The sequence below is a fragment of the Chlamydomonas reinhardtii genome, chromosome 4, assembly GCF_000002595.2.
Source record: "Chlamydomonas reinhardtii strain CC-503 cw92 mt+ chromosome 4, whole genome shotgun sequence".
NCBI lineage: Eukaryota > Viridiplantae > Chlorophyta > Chlorophyceae > Chlamydomonadales > Chlamydomonadaceae > Chlamydomonas > Chlamydomonas reinhardtii.
This window is the reverse complement of record NC_057007.1, coordinates 2,795,807-2,808,117: the sequence shown is the minus strand read 5'-3', so window position 1 is coordinate 2,808,117 and position 12,311 is coordinate 2,795,807. Positions and strand designations below refer to the sequence as shown.

The window sequence follows — 12,311 nt, the reverse complement described above, 5'->3', positions numbered from 1 at the left end:
ACGCATTAACCTGCATGATATGAAATCCTAGGCAATCGCTATAGTCGCTCAACAAGGCATGCAGTCGTGAATCGGCGCCACCGTGGATAGACGTTCCTGGCAGGCATCATGTACTTCATAAAGGCTCCACCAGGCCTCGTAACACGGTAAGATGCCTCCTTCGCGTCTCAGCAGTGTTTGACCTGGCCGTCGCGGCCGCCGACCGAATCGCCACCACCCGCACCCCACGCCAGCTTCCCCCCCCCCCCCCACGACCTCCTTCTGCCGCCCTTACCCTCCCCCCCGTCCACAAACCTACCTTCTCGCAGCTACTTGTGGGTCGGGGGCGTGCACGGCCTGACTACAGGCCAGCTGGCGGACCTGTTTGCGCCGTGGGGGCGGCCAACCGTGGTGCTGCCTGATCACACACCTTCAGTCACGCACACGCCGCCGCCTGACACGCCAGCCCAGCCACAATGCTGCACCAACACAGCGCCTAAAACGACTGTTGTGCCACCAGTTGCCAAGGACGCGGCCACACCCGGGGGCGCCTCGGCGTCAGCAGCTTCATCAGTAGACAGGGAGCACGAACCGGGGCCTTCACTGCCCGAGGCACCCGAAGGGGCATCCACAACCCCCACAACATCCACAGCATCAGCAGCATCCGCAGCAGAAATATCCACAGCAACAACAGCACCAGCAGAAGGAGATCACAACCCCAGCAAGCCTGCCCCTCACACCGACAGCGACGGCGGCGGCCCGGCGGCGCCTCTGCGCTGCTTCCACGCTTTCCTGGAGTTCTGTGGGGAGGAGCAGGCAGCGGCGGCGGCGGCAGCGGTGCCCAAGGCAGGGCCGTGGGCGGCGGCGGGCGGGCGCAAAGTGGTGGTGACGTTTGCGGACCTGCGGAGAGACAAGGTGGGGCGGGGATGGCGTGGGACCGGGGTGGGGTGGGGAGAGGAATGGGCGTGGCCTGGCGTGCTGGGCTGTAGCTGAGCTGTGGGGTGGGCGGGCGCAAGGTGGTAGTGACATCCGTGCACCTGCGGAGGGACAAGGTGGGGCGGGTGGCGGGTTGGAGGTGGGGTGGCTTTGGGCAGCTGTGGGGAGCAGGCTGGGAAGGAACGTAGCGGGTCGGGGCTCATCCAGGCTCGGGTTCTGGGTCGCGTTTCATCTGGACTTGGAGATGAGTGTCCCTTTGGCTTCGGCACCACATCCACCACCGCACGAACCAAGCCCCTTCATCCCATGCAGCGGCCTGTGCCCAGGCCGGTGGCCACCTCCTCTGGCGGCCTGGGTGTGCCGGGCCTAGTGCTGCTACATGACTTCGTCAGCCCGGAGCAGGAGGAGGAGCTGCTGAGAGCGGTGCAGGCTGGAGAGGCGGGAGAGGCGGAGGCAGGGGTGCAGGCGCAGGCGGGAGAGGCGGAGGCTGCAGAGGCGGAGGCTGCAGAGGCGGAGGCTGCAGAGGCGGAGGCGGAGGCAGGGGTGGAGGTTGCGTCGTGCAGCGGGCGAGGCGGCGGCGGTGGGGTCGGCGGCGGGGCGGGGGCGGGGGCGGGGGTTGGGCTGGGCACGGGGTGGGAGGTGCTGGCCAAGCGGCGTGTGCAGCACTACGGCTACCGCTTCGACTACATGGTGAGGGGATGAGGGGGGTGAGGAGGGGGGTGAGGAGGTGGGTGGAGGTGGGTGAGGAGGGGGGTGAGGAGGTGGGTGGAGGTGGGTGAGGAGGGGGGGTGAGGAGGGGGTGGGGCTCACATTCATAATAAATTAAGAAGTGAAGGCGTTGCCAGGAACAGTAACAGTGGGGGTGGGGTTATGTGCCCGGGCCCAACGGAAAAGGGGTGGGATAGGGGCTACGAGGTTAATTACGTTGGGAACAGGATACAAGCATGGGGGCTGGAAACCTACGTACTCTTGCAACCAGAACTTAATCAACTCGCGGGTTACTGTGGATTTAGTGGGGGCTGGTGCAGCTTGGTGAGGGGTGTGGGCTCCTGCTCCTTGCCAGCACGGCTTGTCACACCAGGGGCGGGGCGGGGCGGGGCGGGGCAGGGCGGAGCAAAGCACGGAAGCGGGGCCGGGCAAAGTACGGGGGCGGGGCGGGGCGGGGCGAGGCGCTGTTTGCTGGAAGTTTGCTCCATCTCTTGCCACCAGCTCACTCTCGCATACCCTTCCGCATATGCTCCTGCCCGACTCTCAAGACTCGCAACGTGGACCTGGCCCGGCCTCTGGGGCCGCTGCCGAGCTGGGCGGCCGACTTGGCTCGGCGCATCGGGGAGCTGCCGCAGGTGCGCAGCGGTGTGCTTGTGTGTGTGTGGGGGCGCGATGGGACAGGGTAAAAGGGCAGGGTTGCGTAGTCACGCAGTGTGCAGCGTAGGGGTGTGCGTGTGGCGTGGTGGTGTGGTGTGGGTGCTGGTGTGGGTGTGGGTGTCAATGTGCGTGTGGGTGAGGGTGTGTGCGTGTGGTTGTGGGCTGTTTTCACCATGACCAACAAAGAAGGAAACACGGAGGGACATGATTGTGGAGGCTGCCGTACTGCACTACATCCTGAAGGAGTTGAGGTGGTTAGCTTCCCCTCGCTCACGCCAACGTGCCGCCCCGTCCCGCCGCCCGCCTCGCTCATCCCCCCCCACCGCGTGCCCCTACGCCTGCTGTCTATTTCACTGCACTTCTCTGTGCCACCTTTGCAACCCCACCACTACCACCAGCCTTCACTTGTTAATCAATGAATGCGACCCCTCTCCTCTCCAGGTGGCCATGCGCTTGGACCAGTTGACGGTGAATGAGTACGAGTCGGGCGTGGGCCTGTCACCGCACATCGACACACACTCAGCCTTCACAGGTGAGGCTGGCGGCGGGCGGGGATGCATACCGGTGACATGGGCGGGACTCCGAGTGGCCTGAGGTCTTTCAGGAGCGCGTGCGGGCCTTTTGGTGTTTGCGCCACCACTCCATCCCCCATTGCTGCCAGGCCCCCGTACCCCCAACACACCCACACACACCACACCGCCACGTGAACCCCTGAACCCCACCACCACCGCCACCACCACCACAACCACCACCACCACCACCCGCACCCTACCCCCGCCCAGGCCCCATCATCTCTCTGTCTCTGGGCAGCCACGCCGTCATGGAGCTGCGGCGGGGCCAGGCCGCCAGGCCGCTGCTGCTGCCGCGCCGCTCGCTGCTCATCATGGGCGGGGAGAGCAGATACGCCTGGTGAGGGGAGGGGGGGAGGGGTCAGGGGGGAGGGGTCAGGGGGAAGGGGTCAGGGGGGAGGGGTCAGGGGGGAGGGGCCGTGGGGGCGGGGCCACAGTGGGGTCAGGGGGGAGGGGGGAGGGGCCGTGGGGGTGAGGACTGGGAAGGGCATTGCGTGGGGACATTTGGTGAAGGGGGGCAATACGTTGGTTCCAACGCAAGTGAGCTGTCGGGGCGGGGGTCAGCGGGGATGGGGTGGGGCATGGTGGGGTGCGAGTGGGTAGCAGGCCTGGAGCCGGTTCGGCGGCAAGGGTGGGAGGCCAGCCAGGAGCGCTCGTTGCGTAGGTGTGCGTTTGCCAAACTGTACCAGCTACGTTGCCAACTACATACCCCATGACCACCGGGTGTTGAGCCCTTCCGCAGGCGCTTTCCAAGCACATCATCCCCGCACCCTCTGCCCGTCCCCGCCCCCGGGACTTTATCGTTGGGCTCGGGCACACAACCCCTTCAACCCGTCTACCCCTCCCCCCCCCGGGGCCCCTGCAGGCAGCACTACATCCCCCACCGCCTCAATGACACGGTGGAGGGCGAGAGCCTGGCGCGGGGGCGGCGGCTGTCCCTCACCTTCCGACAGGTGTGGGCGTGCAGTCACATGTGTGCGTGTGTGGGTGTGTGTGTGTGGGTGTGTGGGTGTGGGTGTGCGTATGTGTGTGTGTGTGCCTGTGTGTGTGTGTGTGTGTGTGTGTGTGTGTGTGTAACAACGGTTTACAGTTGTTTATCAGATCACGTGATCGTGTATCCGGACAACCTGTAGTTGCTAGTGCCAGGGGCGCATTAGCAACTTGTTTGTCGCGCATTGGTCTGGTAGCACATGTCTCCCAACCCTACGCGTAGCGTTAGACGTCAGTTTGGCCACAGGAGCCGCACCTCCATCTATTGTGGTTAGACACTGATTTGGCCCTAAGAGCCGCACCTCCGTCTATATTGGTGAGACTTCGGTTTGGCCCTAGGAGCCGCACCTCCGTCTATATCAACACTGCTGCGAGCCGGCAGCTGGCCACCATGCATTGTTTGTTCGCCTAGCAAAAAGTCATGTACCGTCCAAGTCCGGCACGTGGCCGCAGCAACCGCAAAACAAGCATCCCGCCGGCACTAGCTACCTTCCCTTCCCCACAGGGCAGAATATGCCTAAGGGCAGCCACAAAGTGAGATAGAGGATCAATAACCAAAACCGTCTGCTGTGTCCTAGCCCTGCAGTCACAACAAGCCTAACTTCCGCTGGACTTAAAAACACACACAGTGCGCGCCCCTCTCAGTTATCCGCCATGTGCATTACTGCACGGGGTGTACGCAGCGCCGGTCCCCCTCCTCAGTCACGATGTCCGTGCCCCGCCAGTACGGCTGCAGACCCCGTTCCACCAGGCTGTCGAACTGGGCTTGCCGCGCGCGCCTAGCTGCCCGCCCCTCCGGCGTCAGGAAGGGGGCCACCGTCACGCCTGCGGTGTGTTTAATCTGCGCCGCAGCCCTGATGAAGGCCGCCCGCTGATCCCTGGTCACCACTACCTCCACATTCCAAACGCGACCCGCGTTGCTAGCCCGCCACCGACGTTCATACATGCCCATCGAGCCCTCTCCCAGGCCCAGAGCAGAGAAGTCGCCGCGCGCCATCGCCTCCGCCTGCTCGCTGCTTGCGCCACGAAGCAGTATTTTGTTGGCCGCCATCGCCCGTGGCGGCGGCGGCAGGTGTGTGCACGCTTGCGGCTGCGGCGGGTTCGGCCTCGCGGCCTCTCCTGCCGCAGGCGCAGCGTGTGGGGCAGCGGCGGCTTTGGGCCCGCCCGGCGGGGGCGCCGGGCGGCTTGCAGCCGCCGCTGCGGACGATGCGGCACTGGGGGCCAGGCCCTTCCCTCCGCCAGTCTCCACCTCCAGCACGGCCGCTGTCGCGACCGCGAATGCGTTCAGCTGCTGTGTCAGTTGCTGCACGGTGCCCGACAGCTGATCCAGCAGCAAGCTGTGTTTGCGTGCCGCGCGGGCGCGGGCCGTGTGCTCGGCTCGCAGGCCGCGCACCTGGCGCTGCACGAGGGCAATCGCGTTGTCCAGCTTGGCCTCGTCCAATCCGTGCTGGTTGAGTTCGACGTCGGCGCCGATGAACAGGCTGTCCAGTAGCGCCTCCATTCCCGACATCCACATAAGCATGTGGCCCAGCCCTTCAGGCCCTCCAGACTTGAGGCGGAGCTCGCGGAGCTTGTGTGTGTGTGTGTGTGTGTGTGTGTGTGTGTGTGTGTGTGTGTGTGTGTGTGTGTGTGTGTGTGTGTGTGTGTGTGTGTGTGTGTGTGTTCACCCCATCCACTTCGCCCGCCTGCTCCCTCTCCGCCCTTTCCGCCCTACCACTCAAACTCCACCACCATTGCCACCACCAGTCTATACCTGACCCTTATCACCTCTACAAACCAACCAACCCACAAACCCCGCCACATGACCCATGTGACCCACATGACCTACCTGAACCCTTGCCGTACACACCAACTGACCCACCACCTGACCCACCACCTGACCCACCACCCGACCCACATGGATGACCCACATGGATGACCCACATGGACTTGACAGGCCCGCGGTTTCGCCTGCGACTGCTCCTACCCCGAGTTCTGTGACAGCCAACAGGTGCGGTGGGGGGGAGGTTGGGGGTGGGGTTGTAGATACCAGCCCAAGCTAAACCAAAACCAACGAAAACGGGAGCGCAGGCAGAGGCGTTAGTTGCGAGCGATAATACTTATGGGATGTGGGCCGCGGCGCCGTGGAGCAGCAGGGCGAGCGGCGCCGGCGATAAATGTCGCCGCCAGGGCTCGGTGACGCGGGGGGGGAGGAGCGGGGGGGGGGGGGGAGGGGGTGGGCGGGGGCATGTAAGGGTGGCCGGAGGGAGGCCACGGAATGGGTGGGCAGCTGGACCCAACGCTACTTGTGCGCAATCAGTTTGCACACACGCGCGATGCAAAAAGCCACACGCATGCACCCACATGCAAACCCCGGCCTGCACGTTCACATGCACATGCACATGCACATGCAGGGTGTCCTGCCGCCCACACGGATATCGCTCCTGCGCCAGCCGCCGCCGCCCTCACAGCCCTCGGAGCCCTCACAGCCCTCACAGCCCTCGGAGCCGCCGCAGCCGCCCTCGGAGCCCTCACAGCCCTCGGAGCCCTCGGAGCCCTCGCAGTTCTCGCAGCCCTTTCAGCCCCCACAGCCCTTGGAGCCGCAGCCGCAGCCGCCGCAGCCGCCGCAGCCGGCGGCGGCGATCGCGGGGGTCTCACCCGCTGCCGCTGCAAACGGCTCCACAGCGCACGCCGCGGCCGCACAGGGCGAGGCCCCTGCTGCTGCTGCTGCCGCTGCTGCTGCAGCTGAAGGTGCCGTTGCGGCCGGCGCCGGCAATGCGGGAGGCGGCGGGGACGCTGGTGCCGGCAGTGGCCGGCAGGGGGATGAGGAGGGGGAAGGCGGCAGCGAGGGGGGTGGGGAGTGGCGGCTGGCAGCTCTGGAGGCCGAGTACGTGCACAAGGTGTACGACGCCATCGCGCCGCACTTCAGCTCCACAAGGTATGGGGGGCGCGTGATGGTCACTGGAGGGTGGGTGGGTGGAGTGGGGTAGCCGTCCATTCAGACGCAGACGGGGAGGGAGTAAACTGCAAGTGGGGCGGCTGTTCGATTGCGTTCGGTGGGTGAGAGGTGCGGGGAATCGGGAACCACCGGCAGCCTTGCCTTCTCTCCCGACTTACTGTGCCCGCATCACCACACCAACACACCAGCACAGCACAGCAACACCAACACACCAACACCAACACACACACACACACACACACCGTAATTCTGCATCGCATACACTGTCCTACGCGTAATGTTTTCCTTGTGCTCTTTAACACACACACACACACATATACACACACACACACACACACACACACAGGTTCGCCATCTGGCCGCGTGTGCGCGCCTTCATTGAGTCGCTGCCTGCGGGCGGGGTGGTGTGCGACGTGGGCTGTGGCAACGGCAAGTACTTTGGCGTGCGGCCCGACCTCGCCGTGCTAGGCAGCGACATCAGCGCGGGTGAGTGTGAGACAAGCCGTGTGGCATAATGCAGTCTGACAAGTGACCGAGCCGTCAAAGGTGGTGTGAGTGCAACCAAACAAGGAAATCAAGCAGTGGAATGGCGCATCAAATGGACATCAATTGGACAGCCATCATGAACATCACAAAGCGCATACACACCAACACACGGACCCTTATCCCCCACAGGCCTTGTGGGCGTGGCCGCGGCCCGCCTGCACGCGCCCCACTGCCCCGCCACACCGCACCTGGCCCCGCCCCGCGCCGCCGACGCCTTCGTGGCGGACGCGCTGCGGCTGCCGTACCGCCCCGGCTGCGCTGACGGCGTGCTGTGTATTGCCGTACTGCACCACCTCTCCAGCCCCGCCCGCCGCGTGCGGCTGCTGCGGCAGCTGCTGCGCGTGCTGCGGCCTGGCGGCGGGCGGGGCATTGTGACGGTGTGGGCCACGGAGCAGGTGCGGCCGGCCTTGGGCTGCAGGAGGGCAGGGATGAGGGCACGGATGAGAGCACGGATGGGGGCACGGATGAGGGCACGGGTTGCGGAGGCCTGTGTGTGGTAGGGTGTTGGGGGCCGGCCCGTTGGATTGATTGGTTTGCAGGAGGCTCGGGAGGCAGCGAGTAGGGCTGCTGGCCGTTATGGGGTTGTGTGGGCCTCTCCAAGCAAGCAGTGACCGCAGCCACGGAGACAGAGGAGGCAGTCCCCGCGCCAATGCCCCAGCGCATTCTTCTTCGCACATGGGAATGGTGCAAACAGCTCCCCTCCACCCGCACCAACCCGCACAATCAGGAGGACCCTAAGAAGACGCTGGCCAAGTGGACACGCATACCGACAGTGGCGGACGGCGGCGCAGCAGCAGCCGCAGCACCGAATGCTACAGCCGCCGCTACTGCTACAGCTACTGCCGCGGGAGGTACAGCTGCTGCTGCTGCCTCCGTGTATGTCAGCAGCAGCGCCGACAGCCTCAGCGACCGCGAGGCTGATGGGCCCGGGGCCAGGGCAGGGAGAGCGGCGCCGGGGGCAGCAGCAGAGGGCCAGGCGGGGGCGGGGGCTGGGGCTGGGGCGGGGGCTGGCGCGGGGGCTGGGGCGGGGGCTGGGGCGGATTACTTCGTGCCGTGGCACCTGCCCTTTCACCGGACTGAGACGGCGCGGGCGGCCAAGGTGGCGCAACAGGCCGCCGCTGCCGCAGCCGCCGCCGCGGGGCCGTCGTCGTCGTCGTCGTTGTCATCGGCGGCGGCGGCGGCGGCAGCAGCGGCTGGTGGCGAGGCGGCTGCGGCTGTGGCGGCACCCAAGGTGCGTGCGTGTTGTGTTTATCCTACGGCGTGTCAAAGCCATGCGTTGCAGGCGCAAGCCGGTGTGTGCCGACCCTTCGCTCCACAGCCCGGTTGCGCCTGCGTGGGACGAGCATGCTCATGAACGAAGTGGCATGTGGCTTCCTGTTCGGTCGGGGCTCTGGTCACCTTTGGGAACAGGAACGGAAAGTTGGCAATTGCAGCGTACACGCACACACGAACGCACACACGCACACATACTACGCATGCAGGTGGATGAGTCCAAGGGCGCAGTGGTGTTCCAGCGCTATTACCACCTCTTCACACAGCAGGTGAGGCGGGGGCGGGGGGGCGGCGGCGGGGGCGGAGGACGGGGCGGGGGCGGGGCAGGCAGCGGACGGCGGGCGGCGGGGCCGGCGGCGGGGGCGTGTGGACACCACACGTCTTTCGTTCTTGGGCGTGTACCGTACTACTTGACACGTGTGGAGCATCCGCCATGTACCCGCAAAGTACCCGGACTTCTTGTCGGGCCAGCGTTCTCTCTTCACCTGCATCTGAGGTCTTTTGCAACTTTCTCCTCTCATGCCTTCGTGTGGCCCCCACAGGAGCTGGCGGCGCTGGTGGAGGAGGCGCTGGCCGCGGGCCCGGCCGCTGACGGCGCTGATGACACGAGTGCTGGTGCGGGCGGTGGAGACGAGGAAGGCAAGGGGGTTGCCGCACGGGCACAGCAGGGTGGCAGCGGCAGCAGCAGCGGCAGCGGCGGCGGCGCGGGCCCGGGGGGGCTGTGCGGGGTGCTGGAGGAGGTGTTTTATGACCGCTCCAATTGGTGCGCGGTGTTCCGGAGAGACACGTGATGACGAGATGACAAGATGGCGCGGTGGACGGCTGCACACACGTGCCGCTGGTGACGGTTGGAGCTAACGGGGTTGATCTGGTCCGCTAGGATCCACGACCGAGGTGTACATGCGGGTTACTGCGACGTCGTCACTTGGGCGTGCAGTCGATGGAGCCTAGGGCTAGGGTGGCGCTGGAAGGGAGGCGCTGGAAGGCGCGGTGTTGTGCCCGGCTACTGCAATGGCCAGTGGGCCCTGTCGGCTGACAGCACTCGGCGACATGACTTGTGTTTTTGTGTTTGATTTGTGGGGCTAAAAATTCACGGGTTCCGGGGCAACCCATACCCCTCAAGCACATGTCACGAGCAGCGACTTGTGCCAGGCGTTCCGGCAGTCAGCGGCCAACAGCTCGGAGTTCTGACTTCTGAGTGACGCAGTTGATGGAGACGGCTATTGCAGCCCCGTGTAAGAGCGATCGCGCGGCGGGTATGTGTTGCTTCGTGTGGGAACGCCGCGAGTACGCCAGTACGATACAGCCTCGGATGCGCCCGGTCAGCTGGACAGTGACAGTGTGCGATGGGACAGGCTAGGCGGTCTGTAAGAATCTCCATTTTTGCAACCCTGAAGTACGACACGGTCGGTGGTGTGTGCCCCCGCAGCTGTCCAGGGCTCTAAGCTGATAGCCTGATACGAGTTGTGGACGACGCTGGCGATGGAGTTGTCACGTGCTCCTTCAATCTCACGTTACAAGCATTTTGCTGTGCGGTTGCCACCGCATGCATACTGTACATCCTGCCTGCTGCAAAGCTTCACTGCATTGAGCAAAGCATCAGCACCTCTCGTCACACAGAACACATGCATAACCCACTACGCCACACCGCCGCCGCCTGCTGCCGCCGCTCCTCCAGCCCCCCCTCCCGGCAAAACCCCACCCCCTATCGCTTGCCCCGCGCCACCCCGCCCAGCCGCGCCCGCCGCCGCCGCCGCCGCCGCAGCGCCCGCCGCCGCCACAGCCGCCGCGGGGCTTGCGCCCGCCGCCACCGCGCCCGCCGCGCCCACCACCGCCGCCGCCAGCGGCTCCGGCGCGGGGCAGGGCGTGGTTGCGTAGAAGAAGAGTAGCAGGATGACGAAATGCAGCATGATGGTGTACACAGCGAAGAACATGCGTGCCACTCGGCTGCCCATGAGCAGTTTGCTGCCTGCCAGCACTGCACGATCGTGCACCTGCGTTTGGGAGAGCAAGGGAGGGGAAAGGGGAAAGGGGAAAGGGGAAAGTGTTGAGACTGTGCATGTGCATGCGTAAGGCGGTGTGCGGTGTGCGGCATCTGTGCGTGTGCGTCTGGCAAGAGCGCACAGGGGGTGACGCGCAAGTGTGCGTGGCTGCAGTCCCAATTTCGTGGCCAGAAAGGATCAGGGCATGGCGCCACTGCGGGTCGGGCCCCAGCGGGAGGGCAGGTCGGCCACAGCAGGCAGGGGACACGTTGCGCCGATCCGATTGGGACGCCGCACAGCAAGGAGCCGGCCCGCGAACCCAACAGCATCTGGGAGGAAGGCGGCTTGGCCCCCCCCCCAGCCTCCTCCGCCTCCCTCACCCCACCCAACCACCACACGTGATCGCTGCAAACCCACCCCACCCCACCCCATCCCCACACGCCCGCGCCCGCCCCACCTGCAGGTTTTTCAGCCGCGCCTCAGCCTCGCTCTGTTGGAACTCGGCGAAGGGGTTGACGCGCGCCTCGTAGGCGCGCTGCGCCCGCGCCTCAGCTGTGGCGCCGCCGCCCTCTACATCCTCCCTGGAAGGGTTTGTTGAATGGCCACGGACGCGGGGCGGTTGAAGGCCAGTTGGCGGGCAGGGGGCACGGTCGTGGCCACAACCTCAAAACCCAAACCCGAAACGACTGAAGCGGCAGAGCCCGTGCCCGGAGGCGGGGGCGCGCAGGAGCATCATTCACACGAAGGAGCCGGCGGCGCGCAAAAGCACGGCAAATGAAACGCGAACGCAACGCAAAGGCAGCGCAGGGGCAACGCAGGGCAGTCAGCACAAGCCGGCACACGCACCCGTCTCCAAAGCACGCCAGCGCTCCGGCGCCGCCGCCTCTCCGCCCGCCGCGGCTGCGAATGCCCGTGGGCCCCGCCCCCGCAGCCCCCGCAGCCCCCGCTCCACCGCCCGCGCCGCCGAAGCGCACTGCGCCGCCGGGCACGCCTCCCCCACCGCCTCCGCCTCCCCCATCGCCGCCGCCGCCGACCTCTAGTGCGAACGGGCCGCACTGGTACCGGTTGGCACGCGGGCCCAGGTCTTCGGCGAGGGGCTGCGACACGCCGGCGCCGTCCACACGCACCACAGTAGTGCGGCCCGATGCCGCCGCCAGCTTTTGGTTGAAGCGCTCCAGGTAGCGCACCTGTGGGTGAGTTAAACTTATAGTTAGATAAGGCAGTGGTGGGTGTGCGGCAATTGGGCAGGCGCGCTGAGGGATGGCTGTAACCGTTGGTTTGTTGAATGGAAGAGATGATGCTTCACTGGTAAGTTGTTGCTGTTGTGGCGGCGGCACGCACAGCAGGTAACACCGCATCAGTATGGACGTACCAGCACTACGGTAATGGCACAAGGTGGGCAACGCATCCGGAAATCCTACGGATTCGTCCCAAGCAGCACACACCCAACGCCGGGCCTTGCTGGCTGCGCACATCATCCACCTCTCTTTCTGCATTGGGTTTGGTGCAAGCTTGGACTGGTATTTTTAAGCCCCTCCCCTTTTCAAACCCCACCTCCCCAACCCCACCTTCTCGAACAGCTGCACGTTGTCGTCACGCGCCGACTGCAGCTGCTGCCGTGTCTTCTTCAGCTCGTCGCCCAGCGCGTCTGCGTGCGGATCGCGGTGCGTTGCGTTGCGGCGCGGCGCGGTGCAGTGCGCACGTGATGAGTGCAGTGACCACCAGCAACAGCGC

The 12,311-nt window shown here is 65.6% G+C and overlaps 2 protein-coding genes across 2 annotated transcripts in view; one reads left to right on the top strand and one right to left on the bottom strand.

Annotated features, from left to right (window-relative positions):
- The first annotated feature begins 22 nt into the window (after window positions 1–22).
- Window positions 23–9,978, top strand: CHLRE_04g224002v5 (uncharacterized protein). The gene is made up of 14 exons (XM_043061949.1): window positions 23–146; window positions 309–894; window positions 1,228–1,605; window positions 2,172–2,258; window positions 2,722–2,812; window positions 3,063–3,189; window positions 3,715–3,802; window positions 5,776–5,829; window positions 6,233–6,756; window positions 7,124–7,263; window positions 7,453–7,718; window positions 8,051–8,554; window positions 8,805–8,864; window positions 9,138–9,978. Exons 1-14 carry the CDS (start codon window positions 109–111, stop codon window positions 9,384–9,386), a joined length of 3,192 nt encoding a protein of 1,063 aa, XP_042925301.1. The 5' UTR covers window positions 23–108; the 3' UTR covers window positions 9,387–9,978.
- A 119-nt stretch (window positions 9,979–10,097) lies between these two features.
- The window catches only part of CHLRE_04g223900v5 (uncharacterized protein), a 10,065-nt gene continuing 7,851 nt past the window's right edge, over window positions 10,098–12,311 (bottom strand). The window contains exons 18-21 of the mRNA XM_043061948.1: window positions 12,146–12,225; window positions 11,424–11,764; window positions 11,035–11,158; window positions 10,098–10,589 (exon numbers count right to left, since the gene is read on the bottom strand). Coding sequence (XP_042925300.1) covers window positions 10,233–10,589; window positions 11,035–11,158; window positions 11,424–11,764; window positions 12,146–12,225 — 902 coding nt within the window. The 3' untranslated portion in view covers window positions 10,098–10,232. The remainder of the gene's footprint in view (window positions 10,590–11,034; window positions 11,159–11,423; window positions 11,765–12,145; window positions 12,226–12,311) is intronic.

Coding starts and splice junctions, on each gene's coding strand:
- CHLRE_04g224002v5 (XM_043061949.1), top strand. CDS start 109: ATGTACTTCATAAAGGCTCCACCAGGCCTCGTAACACG. Junction 5,830..6,232: donor AGTTCTGTGACAGCCAACAG/GTGCGGTGGGGG, acceptor ATGCACATGCAG/GGTGTCCTGCCGCCCACACG. Junction 7,264..7,452: donor AGGCAGCGACATCAGCGCGG/GTGAGTGTGAGA, acceptor TATCCCCCACAG/GCCTTGTGGGCGTGGCCGCG.